Source organism: Arachis duranensis, chromosome 3 (assembly GCF_000817695.3).
Source record: "Arachis duranensis cultivar V14167 chromosome 3, aradu.V14167.gnm2.J7QH, whole genome shotgun sequence".
Classification (NCBI taxonomy): domain Eukaryota; kingdom Viridiplantae; phylum Streptophyta; class Magnoliopsida; order Fabales; family Fabaceae; genus Arachis; species Arachis duranensis.
The window spans coordinates 47,975,034-47,997,523 of record NC_029774.3 but is presented as its reverse complement, the minus strand read 5'-3'; the positions used below and the strand labels follow the sequence as shown (position 1 = coordinate 47,997,523).

General features: G+C 35.5%; 1 protein-coding gene and 1 long non-coding RNA gene across 4 annotated transcripts; both read right to left on the bottom strand.

Moving 5' to 3' along the window:
* Nucleotides 1-12,861: 12,861 nt before the first annotated feature.
* On the bottom strand, nt 12,862-14,477 carry LOC110278608 (uncharacterized). 2 transcript variants are annotated; one of them, XR_008006691.1, is made up of 4 exons: nt 14,355-14,477; nt 13,835-13,964; nt 13,576-13,624; nt 12,862-13,065 (listed from the first exon to the last, which is right to left on the bottom strand). It is a non-coding gene; the product is annotated as an uncharacterized LOC110278608 (long non-coding RNA). The 2 variants fall into 2 exon arrangements; XR_002371460.2 differs by lacking the exon at nt 14,355-14,477 and having other exon boundaries at nt 13,835-14,079.
* Nucleotides 14,478-15,994: 1,517 nt separating this feature from the next.
* LOC127745751 (uncharacterized) lies at nt 15,995-18,206 on the bottom strand. 2 transcript variants are annotated; one of them, XM_052259422.1, is made up of 6 exons: nt 18,064-18,206; nt 17,791-17,952; nt 17,478-17,678; nt 17,163-17,202; nt 16,498-16,655; nt 15,995-16,192 (listed from the first exon to the last, which is right to left on the bottom strand). In XM_052259422.1, exons 2-5 carry the CDS (start codon nt 17,827-17,829, stop codon nt 16,594-16,596), a joined length of 342 nt encoding a protein of 113 aa, XP_052115382.1. In that variant the 5' UTR covers nt 17,830-17,952; nt 18,064-18,206; the 3' UTR covers nt 15,995-16,192; nt 16,498-16,593. The 2 variants fall into 2 exon arrangements, with proteins under 2 accessions (XP_052115382.1, XP_052115381.1); XM_052259421.1 differs by lacking the exon at nt 18,064-18,206 and having other exon boundaries at nt 17,791-18,048.
* Nucleotides 18,207-22,490: the final 4,284 nt, after the last annotated feature.

The following is a 22,490-nucleotide window of genomic DNA, read 5'->3' as shown; positions in this document are numbered from 1 at the left end:
TTACCATCCTATCATTTTAACCCACTTCACCCAAGTGGCTCAAACTCAAACACATTGACATATCATATACTCTTTCTCATGCCAATTTTCAACAACACCAATTCCAATTAACCATCATTGTACATAATCAATATCATACTCACCATTAACATGGTTTCACCCACAATTCAACCATAATCAATCATCAAGCATACATCACAACATGCATATTTCTCATACATCATACCATCAAGGCATCAATAATCATCATCACATATATGACCACATCATATATTTTAACTATTCAACAACATCAACAATTCAATGCCTATCTTAGGGCCTCTAGCCTAAGTATTTCCTACCACATTACATATTAGATACGGGAAACCGAAACCATACCTTAGCCGATTTCCCAAGCTCAACCGGAGCACTTTCAAGCCACTTTTTCTCAAGCTCTCAAGGTCTCAACACCTCCAAGAATATATTTTTCACCACCAAATCCCTTTTCAAGCTTTTCAATATCACTAATCAAGCTCCAATATTCACACATACATAACCTAAGCCACAATCATCATACCCATACACAACATCTCAATACCCAAACATCATAAAATAACAAATTACACTAGGATTGAGAATCTTACCACACCCAAGGTCCAAGGAGACAAGATTAACCTTCTCCTTCAAGAGAGTTGGGTCTTATAACATCAAAGAGCCCAAAATCTCAACATTTTTGCTCATGAAACTCGAAATCAAAGCTGGAAATTCGAAGAGCAAAATGTGGCTTACCTCAAGATTAATTGTATGGGTTTTGTAGAGCTCTTCGCGGTGAACACGTGGCCACAAACGGTGTGGCAATCCGAGCTCTAGATCAAAAGTTATGGTGGTTTGAAGATCAACCAAGAGAGAGAACTTGAGAGAGTCTTCTTCCCTTCCTCTCCACCATTTCAGCGTGTGTGTGTGTTTAATAAGGAGAGAGAGTGCTGAAAACTAGGGTTTTGGTTTAGTTATGTTGGGCCAAGGGCCCACTTTGGGTCCGGTTGGCACGGTTTGGCCCGTTCGGTCCAATCTTTGTCCGAATTCTATAAAATTGGTACCAAAATTCTCGTCTCAGTCTCCTCTATCACATTTAGCCATAAAAATCATGTTTTGGGCTTTCTAGAATAAATTCTTATTTATGGGTTAATTAGCCATTAATTAATCGGGTTTTACAATTAGAGTTATGCTAGTGAAGTCATTTCTCATGGGACAATGCCCTGACTCATCCATTCTTTACCATCGAATGAGATCTAAATGGGGTGCACACACATTCAATTGCAGATGATGGATGAATTTGGAAGATATCCCATAATAAATGAGTTCACCAAAGGTTTCTCTACTAATTAAGACAAACATGATAACAAGGATTAAGATGATAATTGTTGAAAATGGTCGATGAAACTTTGCTTTTATGTTGGTAGCTAGATGGTCCAAAATCTTAAGGCCTGGGAATGGTTCTTATTAATCTCTCTAACTGGTTTAATATCACCTTTAACATGTCACTTGTTGCATCCCTTAATAATTTAGAAATGTTACTATCTTAAATGTCAGCCTATTCTTAAATGTAACTTTTCTCTTTGTACTTTGTAAGCTGCTCAATCTAAGTACAGTGGCTTAGTTCAGTACATCATCAATTGTACAGCCATATTTGTTGATAATTTGGTTACATTATGTAGAATTATTCACTTGGAAGACCATCATGTATGGATGAATTTTTTTAGCACACTCATGCTCGCAAAGAGGATAGGACTCAATGGGTTGATGAACACTCATGAAAGACAAAGGTAACTTACTTTCATTGTAATGTTGGACTTATTTTTTTCACATATCCCTTTAATTTTTGCATTATTGATACTTATAGTAGTTTATCAATCATTTCTCTTCATTGTAGGATATATTTCAAGAGAGTATGTTTCAGGCTGAGCAAGAGCGGCAGGCTGCTATAGAGGCTGGTGTAACTGATCCACCGCTTGTCTCTGAGGAATGCATATGGATTGAAAAAGTGGGGGGAAAGCGAAGAGGTAGGGTATATGGCATGGGTGAGGTAAGAGATTCTTCCATAGTGCGACTTCGAGTTGATAGGCCAACCATGACCACCAGCACTGATGTTTTGGATCTTAGAGAACAAATCGCAATACTCAATAGGAAAGTTGAACAACATGCCGCTAAATATAGAGAGCTTGAAGACCGCTACCCAAGGAAGAAAAGAGAGTGGCAACAGACTGTTGAATCCTTGCGTGAGGATCTCAACACCAGTAACTCACAGATGGATCAGTTTAGTCATCAATTGAGCAGCTTGACTGAGTATGTGAGGGCCATAGGTCCTAGTAGTTCTAGATCACGTGTTCCCCCACCTCCTCCTTTTACTTTTCCAAGCTCCCAGAAAAGCACAGCCGTAGGTAGAAAACTCCCACCTATTCTGCAACCACCAGAACAACCACAGAGTTCTCAAAGGGACGATGATTCTGATCATCTTGATGACTCAGATGATTATTTAGATGAGTATGAGTAGGATTATTTACTTTGCTTTGAATATTTTGTTTTATTAGTAGACTGCAATTTAAACGAATGTAAGTCTAAGTTTAGTTATTTATCTTGTCTAGAGTCTTTATGTTAGAGGATTATTTATTATTTTGATAAGTTTGTAACCTCATTATTTTTATATTTAGAAGTTTATTTATCTAATATTTTGTATAAATTTTATTTCTATATTTAAAAGTTTATTAGTATTAATTGTCTACTAATTTTCAAATAGAAAAATAATTAAAAAAATTATAGCTATTACAGACACACAATTTGTTGGTATATAAGTAATTAAATCGACGGCTCTTTTTTCGATTTATTAAATCAAATATTGACAAAAGTGATGTCGATTTTATATAGAAATATTGACGGCTATGTTGTCGATTTTATTAAGCATTTGTCGGTATCTAAATAATTAAATCGACGGACCTTTTCTCGATTTTACATAATAATATCGACGGCAACGTTGTCGATTTTAGTAATAATGTAGAATTCTCAAATTCATATTATAGACAGAAATACCGTCGATCTTAATAATTTATTATTGACAGCCAGGCAAGCCTTCGATTTTAATAGAATCTTGAAAAATCGACAAGCTTAATAGCGACCATCTCCGCCGTCCATTTTGCCATCGAATTTCAATATTATTGATAGCTTAGCCGGCGATTTGGCCGTCGATTTTAACAATATTTCTTGTAGTGATATGGTGATCGTAACTATCAAACTAGAGAAGCAGCAACTTGTTTCTAGCTAATATTTTTATAACAATAAATCAAATACAATGTGTTTTGAAAAAGCAAACAGAGAAAAAAGGAGAAAGAGAGAGAGAGAGAAAAGTAAAGTTGGATAACTGTTAGTAAAAAGAAGTTTTTAAAAATAAAAAAGTGTGTTACTAAATTTTTTTATTTCTCTCTCAGTAGGATTAAATCTAGATTCAATTCTGATCATCTAATAGAGAAAAAAGCAATTAACTTTTACAAAAATTTTAAGAATTTTTTTATTTCTTTTAAAAGCAAATGATTAATAAAGAATAACAATAAAAGTATTTAGGATAAATAGGATATAACTATGACAATTATTATATGAGATCTGTCTAATGTTAAATACAAAAACGCACAACATATTGATATAAACATGACGATAGTTGCTTCTCATCCCTTTTTACATAATCCGAACTCGCAGCGCACATCAGGGCAAGGGGGGATGATGCTGCTGACGACACCAAAACGGACGGATGGAAAGGATGCCAATGACGACACGGACGTGCTGCAACACCTCATTATCCTAAACCTTACCTCTAGCCGTAAAGCGAAAGATAACAAAGCATCATGACAGTTCTAAAGCTCATACAACAATAAATATAGAAGGAAATAGTAATACTAGAAGCCCAATAAAGGAATAAAAGCTCAAGGTCACATAAAGCGGATTGCAAAACGTGAAGAGTTCACACACGATAATCAGACACGTAGGCATGGACAGAACAAGACATAATATATATAAAACCTCGTAGATAGGTCCAGGATACACAAGGTATAATTAAACTAAGCAAGGTATATATAAGTATGATATAAAAAAGAGGACTAGTCACAGCCTACGGAGTTTAGGCCTGTTAGTCAAACTGAATACAATAGAGTTTTGAAGTTTAAAATAGCAACAGCCTATCTCTCAAAATTTTTAGGAATAAATCCTCTAAGGCAACAAAGTATAATATACAAAAGGTGAGAGAATAACTACAACTAAAGTAAAGTAAAATAAAGCATAAAAAAGATCATCCTCCGCTCTGTCACCATATCCGTAAACTCACCGAGGTGGGTTGCGACCTGCATCTGAAAAACTAACAACAACATATGGTATGAGAATCGGAGGTTCTCAGTATGGTAACAGTGCCCAATATGTAAGATATAAAGTTCCGGGACACCAAAGACAATCCTAGAACTTCACATCGAAAACAGATATTTAAGCTTAACGAAATACTTAAATTAAACCATAAACCGTAAACAGGGTTATCTAAACTTAGGGGATTTCTAACTAATACCAATCACATCGCTGTATCCTACAGCCTTCGCCATCCTAACCTCCGTACAATCCCATCGCCACCGCCTTCCGATCCTCCTAAACACCATACAATCACAAGTATATGCAAACAAGGAATACACTGGTAATATTCAAGTATAGCATGTAATTCAAGAAGCAAATAAGCATATTCTACATTTAGGCAAACTACAAGTAATCAAAGCAAACAAGCACATAAGACATGCATATGATGAATGCATGTCCTATTGGCTGTGATATCACATGTCGGTTATAGTGCCAAACCCGACACAAAATCCGATTGGCAACTCCCGGATTAGTCTCTCTATTGCGCATACTCAATAGGAATAATCTGAGGGATGAGTGCCCTAACACCTTCTCCCTTAGGAGGGAAAAGTTCTGAGGGGGAGTGCTCTACCACCTTTCTTTGGATGCCGCATGATTCCGTGGGATAGTGCTCTACCACCATACAACTAGAGAGAAATGTGAGTGGAGAGCCCATCTTCAACCCCTCACATCTCGACATAAGTAGGATGAACCACATGCCCTACGCCTACAACTCAGCATAAGCAGGACGAACCACTGCTCTTACGCCTACATATGATTGATGGTATTTAAAAGAAAAAATCATTTCCAAAAACAGTTTTCAATAAGTTCGTCATTCATTACCGAGTCCCAAACTCATCATAACCATCATGAGTTTTCAAGTCCTCAATTCTATCATCAATGTAGCATTCCATCACACATACCCGGCTAGTTCATCTTCAGTACATCTAAAACCTAAGTCTTCGTCTTCTAATCTTATTACCAGAAATTAACTAACTAACTCATTCATTTTATTCTCCCATGTTTTAAAGCCTAGAACAAGCTAAAGGATCTTAAACAGCAATTTAAAGAAGCTTAGAAAGCTAGAGAACTCTTGCAAACGAAGAAAATCATTTTTCAGCAAAATAGGGTCTGTGCGTATGCACGCCCAAGTGTGCGTACGCACACTTCAATTTTAGACTATTACGCGTACGCACTTACGTGTCGCGTACGCGGGGTTGCTGGACAAAGAACATCAACAGCATATGGTGCATTGGGGCCGCATACACATCCTTGCGTTTTGGCCCATCCCGCGTACGCATGGGGCCTGATAGAGACGCATGCCTGCATTGATAAACCACCTTTTTATGATATATTTTGGATTGAATTGAGTGGGTTTTGTCAACTATTCTCACACTTATTCATGTAAATTGCATGTTTTTCATTTCCTTCCTGATTTTGTGATATGATTGAAAATATGCTTCCTAGGCCTTAAAATTATTAATTTTTAATTCTTCTTTATTATCATTCGATGCCGGGACATGTTTGTGAAGTGTTTTCAAGTTTACATGGCATGAATGGCTTAAAGGATGAAGATGAAGCATGTTAAAGTGGAAGGAACACAAGAAACTAAAGAGCTAAGAAGCGAGGAGCGACGCGCACGCATGGCTGACGCGTGCGCGTGATTTGGAGCGTTTCGCAGCGACGCATATGCGTGACCAGCGCAGAAGACCAGTGACGCGTACACGTGACCGACGCATACGCGTGACAAAGCGTCACGTGCTGCACTTATCTGAACTCGCTGGGGACAATTTCTGGGCTGATTTGGACCCAGTTTCAAGTCCGAAAACACAGACTAGAGGCGGGGGTAGAGTTGTGACTAAGGACTTACACTTCATTTTTCATTTTTTTAGGTTTTTTTGTTTTAGTTTTTGAATTCTAGAGAGAAAAACTCCTACTTTCCTCTAGGGTTTGGATTTCTTAGCTTTGCTTATGAATTGGAATTTGAGAGAGCTGCTATTACCTTCCATTGAAGTCGTCATCCTTATAGTTTGCTTCTCCAATAACTTAATTACCCTTGTCCATTTAATTGTTTTGTGTTCATATTTGGATATTGTTATTTTTAAATTTTATTAATGCGGTGAAGTATTTTCATATTTATTTGTATTACTTATTTGATTCGTATTGAGTATTGTTCGTGCCAATTTTAGTTTAAATAATTTCTCAGAATTACCATGTCTCTTATTTATTCCTATTCTATGTTATTGAAAATGGCATTCATGTTAATGGAGTAGATATTCCAACTTGGCTTGGGAGTTGATTAATTAGAAGCCTTGAGTTGTGATACTCAAGTACCAATTTGTAATTGGGAATTATTGACTAACTCAGTTTTTACCAACTCTAATCCCTCGAAATGAGAGGATTAGGACTTGTGAGTCAAAGGTAGTGATAACCACTTGACTTTCCTCCAATTGTTAGAGGATAACTAAGTGGGAGTAATAACCCTTTACTATTATACTTGGAAAAGACAACAAGGACAGGAACTCCAATTTTCCTTCCCAGCCAAGGCCTTTTATTTCAAATACATAACATCTCTTGTTTTTTGCTCATTGTGTTAATTCCTAGTTATTTATTTTTCCATTTTCAAACTTTAAAAATATTCTGAAAATTCCTGACCGATAATTTACTTCATTGTGTCAACTCTTTGGGAAATAACCCGATATTCTACTCCCGGTTATTTATTCTTAATTGTGACACACTTTTAAATTGATACTGAAATTTTCGTCGGTTAAGACTGTACTTGGAACGTTATCTTCATCGGAATTTCTTAACCGGCATTTTTTGACCCATCAATTTTTGGCGCCTTTGCCGGGAAGTTGCATATGTGTGCTAAATTATTGGTTGGTGTAAATATTTTTATATTTACATAATTGCATTTTTTATTTTTATTTGTGTGTTTTCTGTTTATTAGTAGTAATTATTATTTATTTTTCTTAGTTTATTTTATTACCATGAGCTCTATGTTTCTTTCATTGAGTGACGCATTCATTACCGGATCTGAGCCTAGCTGCATTTGATCCTGGGATCGAAAAGACTATTTCACGTATCAGGCGAGCACGGCGTCGGTTAGCCTTTGAGGGTGGTGAAGGGGTTTCTCCCAATTCACCAGTCTTATCTGAGGTTGAGTCTGAAGCGTCATTTGAGGAAGAAAATAGTTCCTCTCCTACTAATTCTATTGACGCCTCTTCTGTTGATTTAAGAAGAATTACTCTCAAGGAAGCGGGAGCTCCAGGCTTTACACTGCAACCATATCAAGCGCGTCATCCGAATTTGACTGTGGATTTTGAACTGAAGACCACATTGATTAATCTACTGCCTAAGTTTCATGGCTTACCTGCTCAAGAGCCTATCAAGCACCTTAGAGATTTTTAGACAGCTTGCTCGACTACTAGGCGGCATGGTGCGGATGAGACTGCCATTTGGCTATACAACTTTCCATTTTCTCTTGAGGAAAAGGAAAAAGAGTGGTTCTACACTCAACCGGAAGCTGTTGTTACTAATTGGGATCTGCTTAGGAGGGAATTCTTGGACAAGTACTTTCCAGCAGAGGTTACAGATGGGTTGAGGAAGGAAATTTTCTATATCATTCAGGGTGAATCAGAGACTCTCTATGAGTACTGGAAATGCTTCAAGAATCTCCTTGACTCATGTCCCCATCATATGATTGACCAGTTGGTGTTGATTAGCTATTTCTGCCAAGGCATGAGGCCTCGAGACAAGATCCTCTTAGATGCTGCGAGTAATGGTTCTCTGACGAAGTATAAGACGGCGACAGAAGCGTGGCAACTGATCACCGATCTAGCTGAGTCTACCCAAAATGCAAGGTAAAGGAATAATCATCTCAAGGCTGTTGCGGAAGTTTATTCTAGTGGTGAGATAGCTGCTCTCACCCAGAAATTGGGAGAGATGACCAATATATTCAAGCAAATCCAGCTCAATCAATAATAACCTCCGCCCCCTCCACAACAAAACTATCAACAGTTAGTCTCTCAGAGAGTATGTGGAATATGCGCATGCTATTCTCACTATACTGATGAATGTCCACAACTCCAAGAGGACAACACTTTGGCGGCTACCAATGCTTATTACAACCGTCCGAATCAAGGGTACTATCAACAAGGCGGTAATTATAATCAAGGTGGTAACTACAATCAAGGTTGGCAAGACAATCCCAACCAAGGAGGCAGAGACAACAGTAGAAATCAAAGGTGGAACAACAACTATCAACAGAACAGGTATCAACAAAACCCTCCATACCAACAGCAAAACCAAGGCCAAAGATACCAACCTCCTCACTAAAAGCAAGCTCAAGCACCTCAACTCAACCAACCACAAGTACCCCAAATTACCTACCCCAAATTATGTATGGGGGTACCGGCGTACGCATACCCCTCCAGATTTGCAAAATTCTATAAAGTTGCTGAAATCAGTTTTAAACACCAAACTTTAAACGTTCATAATTTCCTCTACAAAAATTCATTTTTCTCAAACTTTATATCAATTTAAAGCTCTTTGAATCATATTTAATTTAAAATAATTTTCAACAAATTTTAGAAATAGAGGCTCAAGTTATGATTTGTCAAAATTCACTAAAAATATATTTTTACCAAAAGTTCACTAGGTTCTCAAACTTCCAAAATTCACAATCAAAACTAATTATCCTTCATCCAAAATAGTTCCAATGGACCTAAATGATGTTCATATATCTTTCAATTCATTCACAATCTATCCATACACATTTTCACCATTTTCACTCAAAAAATTCCTACTTACACACCTTCACATTTTCAATAAATCACAACTCAACATTAATTCACAATCCTAAATATTCATCAACATCAACAAGCATCCAAACCCAATATCATTACTCACTATTATCATTATTCAACTTCACTCTCAATAATTAATAATAACAATATCACAATTCAATAAAATCATAACAAGCATCAATAATCATAATCCATAATCAACAATTCAAACCTATCATATGGTCCACTAGCCTAAGTGTCCAGAAATATTACATATTACATAGAGAAAATCAAAATCATACCTTGACCAATTCCCAATATGCACCAAACACCAAAATTTGACCCCACCCAAGCTTCCACAAGTCTCCAAGTTTAACAAGCCACCACACACAATCCAAAGGCTCCAATAATCATAAATTCCAAGAAATACACAATTAATTCATCATAATCAATATCTAGGGTTTTCCAAAATCATAATTTTATGAGGGTTTAAGGAAATCTTACCTTACCCACTGTAATTTGGGATAAAACCCAACAATAACCCGCTACTAGATCACACCTAAAGAACCAAAATCACAAAATCTACTAAAAAATCAAACGTAAAATCGGAGATTTTATTAGGGCAAAAGCTGGAGCGTGAGTTTTGAGTTCTTACCAACTTTATTTAACTAGAAATGAAGAGCTCCACAAGAGCTTCACATCGTCGCAAATGGCTCGACAATCGGAGCTCCGTAGTTCAAGTTATGGCTCAAGAAAGATTATGGTGAATAGTAAACCTTCTCTTCTCTTCTCTCCACTCAGCAGCACCCCTTTCTTTATTTTTGGGAAGAAATGAGCTAACTTGGCTCTTAAGTGAGGTATGTATATGTTGGGATTGGACCCAACTTGGGCCCAGTCCAACCCGTTAATGTTTTTGGCCCATTTGGCCCCATTTTGGGCCAAACCTTTAGAATTAGCGCCCGGTTTTTAACTTTAATTATTTTTCTAAGTTTTTCTACAGTTTTTATTACTCTCACACAATACCGGATAGACTTAAGCCGGTACTTCCGGCTAATTTACCGGTACGCATTTTTACGGAATTTTTCGCAGAAAATTATATTTTTCAACTCAGAAAAATCTACTGAATAGAAATATCATATTTAAATTTTCTAATTAATATTCTAAATTTTTGAGCCTATTTCGGACAATTAAATTATTATTTTTTTATATTAATTAATCGGTTAATTATTTTCAGTTCATACACATGCAGGGCGGAGTGGGAAGACTTGGACTCTACCCTTTCCACTTTCTTTTCGCCCATGTCTCAGAGATGGTGATTGGCACCTTTATACCCCTAGGGTTCGCCCGAAAACGTGAAAAATGGCGCTAGAATCTTTTTACACTCAAATTTTAATAAACTGACCAAAATGTAATTGGCGACGGTTTGGACTTTAGTCTCCGCCGAAAATGTAAAGAATGGTGCTAGATTCTTTTTGCACTCAAATTTTAATAAACTGATCAAAACGTAATTTACAGAGGTTTGGTGTCCAAACCGTCACTATTCTCATTAGTTTTCAATGGAACATGAAAACACTACCAGAATTGCTATTATTTCGTCAGTTCACGGCGATTTGAGAAATTACTGACAATTTGCTGCCGCAATTTACCATTTATCTTGTAGTGAGCATATGTGCTTGAAAATCCGTAATAAAGTCTGACTCCGACAACGATCTAATTCATATAAGAATAAGATAATCATTTAAAGTTATCTTATTTAACGTGTAACTTTTAATTTATGTATGTAACATTTATAATTACATACTTGTTACATTTAATATTATTCAATTTTTCTAATAATAATTAAAAAATATAAAATAAGGTAAATTGATAATTAAATAGTGCAAAATAAAATATTTTTAGGCTGCTTTAAGTTAATTTTAATTTTTATTATATCCCAAATATTTTTGTTTAATAATAAGATGAAGAAGCAGGTACAGATGAAATACGGATACCCATTGCAAACCGAAATTTTCAAGGTTACTGTTAGGATTCGTCTTTGAGGTGTGAAGGCTTTAGTTAGTTTTAATTTAGGTAGCATACAAGTATAAAAAGACTATACGAGATGAACAAATCAATTAAACCAAAGCAACCTCATGTTCTCATCAAAACTCAACGTAACTCCACCATGTATACGACACTTCTTGACTATATGGAGATTTACCAAACTTTAATTTTGTACTCCTAGCCCAAATATTTTTCTTAAATTTCGGCCTAAGTATATACACTTCACTATTCTTTTCCATTTGACATTTCTCTCCGCGTCATTATTATTTAACCAACAAACAAATCATCTGACTTGAAATAATAATCAATTTATTAGGTATTGATAGACCTATGAAGTGAAATTTCTACCAATTTTGTTGATGAATAATTAATTATGTTAGAGACTCTCTCTTGACAAGAAAAGCCTAGTTGATTAAACGTGCAGTGATTTATTATATATTATATATATGGTCAATAATTTTAAATCACATTCCGATTCTATGTATCTTCTAGATTAGTTAGTGATCATCTGCGAAGTGCTAATCAATAATAATTATGAAAACATGCATGTACTACAATGTGAAAATGAAAACCAAAGAAATGTTGTATGTATGTGATTTTATATATTATATATTACACGTGAATTTTAAACAAGTGCTTTGGAGATATCAATGTATTCATAGTTCAACTGCCGATGACTCTTGTTACCATCTCTCTAGCTAGCAAGATACTACCCGTACGGTCAACACGTTTACACGTTGCACATATGTAAGAGGGATGAGTTGTCAAACTTGTGTATGCATGACATGTTACTAGGGTGGAAATGGGCTTAGATTATCCGATAGGAATTCGTGACTCCCTTCATTTTAGGTTCGGTTTTGTTCGGCTCATTTTATTAAATGGGTTAGTTTAAAATTTTGTACAATTTATTAGTTAAAAAGATCATGTCATAAACTTAAAAAAAACCATACAAAATTTGTTCAGCTGGTTCTTTAAAATATTTTTTATAAAAATAAATTATTATTATAAAAAAACAGCTCTATTGCTACGTTTTATAGCGTGTCAAAAAGCTGAAAAAAACGTAGTAATAGTTTTTCGCCACGCTTCTGAAAGGGTAGTGACGGCAAGTGTAGCAGTTGCTCTATCGCCACACTTTTGGTGACCTATCGCCACGCTTTTTTTGCCACACTTTTTATAGATTTCCTCGCTTAAAAGCGTGGCCGTATGTGAGAGATACGGCCACGCTTTTAAAGTGTGGCCATATGTGAAATATGACCACGCTTTTAAAGCATGGCGACAGAGAGAGATATGGTCACGCTTTCAAAGCGTGACGATAGAGAGAAATATGGCCACACTTTTGAAACGTGGCGATAACAAGATACAGCCACACTTTTAAAGCTTAGCAATAGCCAATGATACAGCCACGCTGTAAAAGCGTGGCAATAGCCTTATAAAATTTAAAAAAAAATCATTTTTTTATTTTTAACTTCACCGCTGCAAAATATAAATTTTCAGTCTTTTTTATTACCAAACCTACAAATATAGTATGCAATTTTTATTACGAGACAAATCAAATAATAATTAGTGACATAATTTTTACTATAATTGTTTTATACATTAAAAAACTAATACTCAAATACAAAATACATCTCGAGTTCAAATTCCAAAACTAAAAACTGAAGTAAAATACAGAAACAATACAACTTAAACCCTAAGTCCTTTGTTATTCCTCCTTCCTCTAGCCCTGTCAAACTTCCTTCCCTTAGATCGTACATAAGACTTGGGGATTTTACAAGGCCTTGTGGTGAACTGGAAGTCATAGAAGGCCTTCCCCCTTTGCATAAAGGATACCGAGCATCTATTGAAGAAAATAAAAAAGAACAATAAGCTCATACAACAATGAAAATATGCAATTCAAAAATAGCAAAAATCAACAAGGGAACACAAAACATATTTAAAAATTTCCTTAACTGGCAACTAAAATTCACTCTCAACTAGAATTAAATAGCATGTCTTTGATCATCATAGTAGAAATCAACCTCACAAGAACTTAAAGCAAGAAAAAACATAACCAGAAGATAATCAATTATAGGAACTCATGATGTCAGACTCAATATTTGACTGATTTGGTATGGAAGGTGCTATCAGAAATTCATAAATACTCTTCCAACGGTGACAATAACTAAAGTTCAAGATGCATAAATACTTTTCCAACGGTGACAATAACTAAAGTTCAAGATGCCAATAGATTTTACATCTTATCACAAAGAATAAAGCATGAGGCATATACACATTCATCTATCACAAAGAATCTCAAGCAAAATATTCAAGGCAGGAAAAAGGAATCCGGGAATATTTGCCGACTTACGATATTTGAGAACTTGGTGGTTGAGCAGCCAAGAATGTCAAACCACCACCTGCATAGTTGAACCAAAATCAGTAATTCAGTATACAATGATGGGAAAAAATAAAGTAAATTAAAATTCATGATACACATTAAACAGATGTCTGAATGGTATTGTTCTCTAGTGAGAGAATAGATCATTCTAACAGTAGTAGAGATAGAAACCAAGAAATCATCATAATTAAATGTTTAAACCTTAGCATGACTAGTCTTGGAAGACTACCTTGTCCAGCAGAGGAGATGTAAGAGTTAACTGAATTTTGAGGAAGCCATGGTTCGGCAATACCACTATGGAAAGTGGGTTGTAACTATGCATCGGGCAGAGCAGCTTGCAATGAGCTAAGATCAAAAAACTGCAAGTGACATGGCAAACATTATAGGTTACAGCAAACTGGAAACAAGTTTACAATTTCTGTCTCCTATCCCTTAAATAACATTGTCAAATTTGTATCTTTTAACTATGCAGCAACAAAGTGTTACTACTCAGTTCTAAATTGACATAACTGATAAATGAATGTATTGAATTATATATCATGCAATCAAGTGAAAAAGCAAAATAAAAGCATTAAACATTGATCATACATGTTCTTATCCCACTGGAAAGAGGTAAAAGAAGAATGGTCATAACACAAATTATATATGATTCACATTTGCACAAAAATCCAGAATTCGAATTATATTAGCAAACCAACTTCTATAGGCAAACTAAAACAACAGATGTAAATACAAAAGAAGCTCAATACCAGCAAAACCTGAGGTTGAGGTGAAATTAATCATATTTACAAAGCAGAAGAGAAATGCTTAATCAAACTAAGACAGCAACAATGCATGAAACATCAACTGCTAAAACTTCACCACTCTCAAGATTTTTCTGTACAACTAACAATAAACAAAACCCAAGGATAACCAAGATAAGCAATAAAGTAATCTTATAGTAATTATTCCTATCTAAAAAGAGTGTCAAAATCTTTATTCCTAAATAAAACACTTGCTATCTAAAAGAAATCTTGTTACCAAAATAGTGAAATAACTCTTAAAGGAACCTATCAGAGAAACTATTGAGCATATTGGTTTTAATTTTTTTATTTTATTAAATTAAAATAATTTTTTAATATGTAGGATGAAATCAATTAGGTCATGAAATACAAAATACTATCATAATTAAAATGCTCACTCAGCTCCTGTTTAATATTTTATAAAAAGGTGGCTTTTAAGTCATATATACCTTATCATTTAAAATTATTTGCATGACTACGTAAACCAATAAAAATCTCAGACGTGTAACACTCACTAGGGACCTAATGTTATTTTAATCATGTTCATTTTTCTGAGATATCAATTTTAATATAAAAATAAAGAAAATTAAATGGAAAAAGTTATATCCAACCAGTAATCACAAATTAAGTAATTAACAATGAAAAATCAATTTAGAAATATAAATAGGGAGGACACAAAAAGAGGGTGATCGACTCCTAACAATTTATGATATATAAATTGGAAGACAAAAGTTGGAAGATAAATTGGAAAGGGAAGAAACAGTTGCAATTGATTTTATTTCTTCCATAAGTAGCATTTTAAGCATTGTAACAGACTAAACAGGGAAGAATTGTACCAGATCCACCAGCAAGTATGAATGCATGCCTTTGACCTGATATCTTCTGCCTCAAAATTCCCCATAACAATACAATGGTTGTCTTAGATAAATAATATAGCAATATGATTTCCTTTACTATCGGAAACCTTTAATTTTGAATTGCTCTAATAAAAGCAAACTCCCCCTATGTTACACTTGCGGTACATAGCCGGTCCTAAACCCGGATAAAGGAGGAGGGTTGTGTTAGGTCTCACTACAAGGTTTTTATTTATTTGTGAAGATTTTTTTTCTTATTTGTGATGGTTTATAACCTCCACAAATGATTTGTGGGGGTTTCTAAAACCCCCAAAATTTGAAATGCCGCGAGGTCTTTTGTGGGGATTTTTAAAAACCTCCACAATCTATTCAGTGGGGGTTTTATATGTGCTTAGTGGGGGTTTTATATTGGACTTTTGTGGCGATTTTAAATCACTTTTGTAGCAGTTTAAAACCCCCACAAATTGATTTTTTAATTTAACAAAACTCAACTATTTTGTGAGATTTTCAAACCTCTACAAACCTTGTAATTATTTATTTATTTTTAATTTCAAATAATTCATTAATTTCATTTCATTTACATATTCTCAAATTAAAAATTTATTTTTTAATATCAAAATTTAAAAACTAAATATTTTATAACACAATTTCTCAATATAAGACATAACTCTATATATAAAAAAATTCTCAATAACTCTATATATAAAAAAATTCTCAATGTCAATAATTCCAAACATAATTGTATATGGTATTGTTCTACATAACTATTATTGTTTTTCTTTAAAAAATAAAATAAAATAACAACTTCAATATTTCAATATTATCTAATTACATAAAAGTCTTAAATATTTATCCTTTGATATTCGTTGTTATCACCAGCTAATCTGCAAGCATCAAACAGATTAGAAGATCCCTATACTTTTTCGCAAGGCCATAGTCATTAATGTATACCTGAAATGAGATACCAGAAATTATAATATATAGTTAGAAGAACTCAAATTTGTATGCTCAGTAAAACGGAATTATGCTTCATGTATCCAAAAATAAAATTTATACAAGATATTAAAGGAACAAAGCTACCAAAACCACACTAGTATACCAAAAACTAATATCACTAATATCAATGAAAATACTAATATCACTAGGCAGTTCACCATTACAAAACCTACCAAAACCACACTAGTATAAAGCTCTGCCTCTACCAATAGTGAACTAATAAACTAGGAAATGAAAAGAGTAAAGAATGCTATTGATACCTCATGGAGTGATTTAGCACTGCCAAAGATGAGTGTTCCTGTGTTGTCTAAGAGAGTGTCCTGTGTTCCTTTGATCTTAACTTTATAGAACACTTACTATTTACCCTCAGTGCCACTTCTTGCATTCCATTTCCACCTGGCATTGGAATCACTGAATTCTGAAACCAATCAAATTAAAGTTTTATTACATATTCTGATATTATTCCATATAAATAAAAAGAAAAATGTGGCCTGAATTTACCTATAAAAAGAAAAGTTTTGATGATTTGGATGTCTCTCTCTCTATAATTTTCTGATGATTGAAGGCATAAAAAATCATGTTTAAGAAATAATTTTATAGCACATTATTTTTTATTAGGATGGAATTTACTATATTTTTAAGGCTGTGATTTTTCATCCAAATTATTGGATAACATAATCTTTCTCACTCTTGGCCTTATTCGGTTTTATAACACATTTCAGCCAATGCATATATAAGCATTCTAAAAGAATTTATAACCATTCTAAAACAAGGAGTGAGATTGTGAGAAAAAAGAATTTATAACCACGTTTTCTCTTGTAGATTTACCCAAACCTACTGAACAAAGCTAAAACAAAATATCAGTGGAAGGTGATTACATAACTGTGAAAGTGAAACATACTAAGTAACATGAAAGCTACATTACCTAGACCCAATTTAGCCTTCTTACTCAGCACTTTTTTACCCTGTAAAAGAAATTAGAAGAAAAAATAGATTTAGTACAAACAATAGAGATTGGGAGTATGATCATTATATATTGTTGTGCTAACAATTTTAGAGAGCCATTGAATAGAACAAGGTCTTGCCATCCAAGAGTAAGTAACAACAAATTAAATCATCTAGCGTACTACAAAATTCCGGGTATCAAACAGAACAAGAGCTCGATGGTTGTTCATGAGTCTCAATGCCTAAAAAGAATGTAAATTCTCTTAAATAAATCTGTTAAAGAAAATATCAATGCCTGGTAGATTGAATTGCAAGAAGTACAGATCCAAGAATAATCATGATACGAAACTTCAAGCTTTCTGCTGGGTAGAAGTACAGATCCAAGAAGGAACCTTGATACGAAACCTCCAATGCTTGCAAAGTTGTCGACATAAGGCAGAAAGCCAAAGATGAAATTGCAAACAAATACAAAGACAAAAGAGACTATTGCTGAAACCTGCATTCAAATAAAGAAAATTAATCAATATGCTGGCACCAAGAAACAAGAAAAAAGGTATGATTGGAAGAAAAAAGAATGATTTCCAATGTAAGTAATCAACGTTTCCTACTTTGAACTCAAGACCTAACAGAAGACCCAGAAAAATCATCACAGTATGAAGCTCATCCTTGAACAAGCATTTATCCCTTAAGGTCTTCCAAATGTAGACTTGCCTCAAGTCCCATGTTCAGTTGACTAACCATGGCAAGGATATCGGATTTTAAAGACGATGCTAGTGTTTGCGAGTAGATCAGATAAAAAAGAGAGAATATAGCACATTAGTCTTAGAGGGAAAAAACTCAGAAATATGAAAAGCAAATTTCTTAGCACTGAGATGGTTTACCTTTTGATGCTCTCTTTTCCTGTACTTAATAACTTCCTTGGGCCACTCGGAGATAAGCTTCTGAAGTTCATCCTTAATGCCTTTCTTTTTTGCATCAGCCAAATTCTAGCAACACAGGTGTCAAAAAAAGGAGGAGTATATAAGAATATCCAAGGCAAATACGGCTTTCACTCAGTTTGGCAATGACTGTTATAACAAATTTAACATTACCAAAGCAGACACTACATATAAGCAAGAATATCATTTAAAAATTTTTGTAGGCACCTTTCTATCAAATTCTGCATCTGTAAACAAATTTTGTTTTAAGATTTTATTTTATTTCTTTAAATTAGCTTCCCAACAAGCTAGTAGGATTTGCATACAAGCTCAATGTCTTGGCGTAAAACTTTCTTGCTATCATTAATTGTAGCAGATGTTGATTCTGAATCCGCAATGAGGACATCAGTTGTGTGATTGTTTGGTTATCGTTCACTTTAGAAATTGTGAGAAGCTTGAGTTGAGGACAATTCTTGCATTCTCTGCAATTCAGTTCATAAAATCCATAGAAGAGGTGCAGAAATAGCAATCTGGAATCATTAAGATGATAGAAGCAAGTGAAAAGTATCAGTATGAAGCTAAACTAGGCACAAATTAGAGTTAATAGAGATATCAAATTCAATTCACCTCTCTCACAAACATGGAGATTGTCTGAACAAATTCTGAACGGAAGTGAGTGAGAAAATTTAAGTCCCGAACTAAACAAGAACAAATTAGGAAGAAATTTTCACCGCAATGACTTGGAACGACATGAGAATCAGTTCCACGAGATCTAATAGCTTTGAAAGCAGTTTCAATCGAAGCTTCCAGAGACTCCCGCTTGCTCGCCTTCCAGACCTGCTCCACCAGTGCCACCGTGTCCACGCCGAAACTGCGCTCTGAGTGCTTCAAGCCACCGGAGCTAAAGCAGAACCAGCAGAAGAACCCGCCGTGAAAGACGATGCAGAAGCAGAGGAGAGGCTCCACGATCACCTTGTCCTTCATTCATAACACCAGCAGTGACGTGTCGATGAAGGAGACAATAACGGTAACAATGACAGAGATGAATGGCGGTGGCGATGGTAGTGACGATGGCGGTAGATTCTAGGGTTTCGATCTCACTCTCCTTCATTTTCTCTCTCTCGAAGCCCAGCCCTGTTTTGATTTTTTTTGTATGGGCTGAATGAATATTTGTTTGGGTTGAATTATTTTATAATTAATTGAATTAGGAATATTATAATAGTGGGAGTTTTTGTTAATTATTTAGGAAGTTTTATAATTTGTCACAAATAAAACATATTATGGAGGTTTTTAGTAACTCCCATTAAAAAACTACCACAAATAAATACAAATTTTGTAGTGTCTTCGGCAACCAACATAAAAATATAGCCGAACCCCCATGACATGAATCAAAGACATTATTGCGCTAAAGCTAGGTCATTGCCCGGAAGCAATGCGCCGTATGATTCGAGTACGGTGTCAAAGCAAGAGCCGCTGCATCGGTGCCCGGATGTAGTGTTAAATGAGCAAGGGTTCTCGCATTTTCGTGAACGGACGAGGGTAAATAAGCTAGTTCACAAAGTAAAAGGTAAAGGTCGAAGCGACAGAAGGTTGAAATTTGGGACATGGAACATAGGCACTTTAACAGGAAAGTCCATGGAGGTGGTGGACACCATGACAAGGAGGAAGATTAACATTATGTGCCTACAAGAAACGAAATGGGTTGGTGCAAAGGCTAGGAAGTTGGATACTTCTGGTTTCAAACTTTGGTATACAGAAAAGGTGAAGAATAGGAATGGGGTTGGAATAATTGTGGATAAACAGTGGAAGAAGGACGTAGTGGATGTCAAGAGGATGGGAGATCCGATCATCTCTATCAAACTTGTGGTGGAGGGAGGTGCTTTCCATGTGATTAGCGCCTATGCACCGCAAGTGGGTTCGGACGGACAACACAAGATAAGGTTTTGGAAGGATCTAGAGAGTTAGGTTCAAGGCATACCTTTGGGAGATAAGATTTTCTTAGGAGGAGATTTAAATGGCCATGTTGGGAGAGAAGTGACTGGATATGGGAGTATTCACGGAGGCCATGGTTTCGAGGTGATCAATGCTGAGGGTAAAACTATTTTGGACTTTTCCTCAACCTTTGATCTTCTCATCGCAAATACATGTTTTAAAAAGAGAGACGAACATCTTATAACCTATAAGAATGGCATGACAAGCTCTCAAATCGACTTCTTCTTGTTGAGGAGAGTCGACCGGAAATTTTGCATTAACTGTAAAATTATCCTGGGATAGAGTTTGACAACACAACATATGGTGCTCGTCATGGATTTTCGTGTTGAGCAAAAGTTGAGGAAAAGACATCATACGAAGAACCCAAGGACGAGGTGGTGGCGGATGAAAGGTGAGGAACAGAGAAGCTTCCTAAGACGGGTAGAAGAAGAGGCAAAGTGGGATGGGAATGGAAGTGCGGAAGAGATGTGGAGGGAGATGGCAGAAGTTATCAGAAGAACAGCAAAAGAAAGTTTTGGTGAATCTAAAGGAATAGGACCAAGAGACAAGGAGTCCTGGTGGTGGAATGCGAGTATACAAGAAAAGATAAAGATAAAAAAGAAATGCTTTAAAGAGTGGTCTTTATGCCGCAATGCAGATAACTGGGAAAAATATAAGGCGGCTAAGAAAGAGACAAAAGTGGCTGTAAGTGAAGTAAGAACAAGAGCATATGAGGGTCTCTACCAGTCTTTGGACACGAAAGAAGGAAAAAAGGTATATATCGAATCGCAAAGAGCCGGGAAAGAAGAACGAGAGATTTGGATCAGGTTAAGTGCATAAAGGATAAGGATGGAGAGGTGTTGGCTCAATAGGAGAAGATTAATGAAATGTGGAAGAGCTACTTCTACGAGTTATTTAATGAGGGACAGAAAACTCTTCCGAGCCTTGGTCCATTATGCACAAAGGAAGAAGATCAAAATTTTGACTACTATCGAAAGATTTGAGACTTCGAGGTAAAAGAGGCTCTAAAGTAGATGAAAAATGGCAGGGAAGTAGGACCTGATAATATCCCGATTGAGGTTTGGAAGGGTCTTGGAGAAAAAGGCATCAACTGGTTAACCAAACTTTTTAATAAGATTTTAAGGTCAAAGAAGATGTCTGATGAGTGGAGAAAGAGCACATTGGTACCTATCTACAAGAATAGGGGAGATATACAAAGTTGCGAAAACGATAGAGGGATTAAGCTTTGACAAACCCCAATTTGACGGTTTATCTTGTATTGAATTTAGGGGATTTTGTCACCTTTCACCCACATTTATTCAATAAAATAGCATGGTTTTGTATATTCTCCTTTAATTGTGCTTAAGAGTGAAAACATGCTTTTTAGGACTCAAAATAGATAAATCTAATTCTCCTTGATTCCATTAGATGCCTTGATATGTTTGTTAAGTGGTTTAAGGTTTAGGAGGCAAAGATTGGATCAAGGGAATGAAGAAAGAAGCATGAAAAGTTGGAGAACTCATGAAGAAATGAAAGAACCGGAAAGCTGTCAAGCCGACCTCTTCGCACTTAAACGACCATAACTTGAGCTACAGAGGTCCAAATGATGCGGTTCTAGTTGGGTTGGAAAGCTAACATCCGGGGCTTCGAAACGATATAAGATTTGCCATAGTTGCTACAAGTATGGTGGTGCGCGCGCGCATAGTACGCGCACGCGCCGTTGCTGCCACCTAGTCCACTTGAAGCAAAACGTGGCCAGCGATTTTAGAAGCCTTGTGGGCCTAATCCAACTCATTTTTTATGCTACTTAACCCAAGGAGTGAAGAGGGAAACACATGTTAGTTACCATTAGTCATAGTTTAGTTTTAGAACTAGTTTCAAGAGAGAGAAGCTCTCACTTCTCTCTAGAATTAGGAATAGGATTAGGTTTAGTTCTTAGATCTAGATTTAGATTCATCTTCTTCTACTTCTATCTTCTCAATTCCTTGTAGTTACATTCATTCTTCTCCTATTCTTTTGGTGTAATCTCTTTTATGTTGTTCTTATATTTTGTTGTAGATCTAGTATTGTTCCTTCTACTTGACTTTCCTCTATAATTAGGGGTTGACTAAGTGAAGCAACACTCCTTTGTTATCACAATTGAAGGAAACTATAGTGATGGAACTTCCAATGTTCAACCTTAGCCAAGGCTTTTAATATTGATTGATTGTTGTTTACTTTTATTAGCACTTTTATGCCACACTCTTCAAGCCACAAAAGACCACTTAATCAATAACATGCATCCTTGTAGCATTCCTAGGGAAGAACGACTCGGGACTAATACTCTCGGTTATAGATTGTAGAATTACTTTGATGATGAATTTTGCGTCGGTTTAGACTATACTACGATTGATTACTTGATAATTTCTATACCGGCAAAA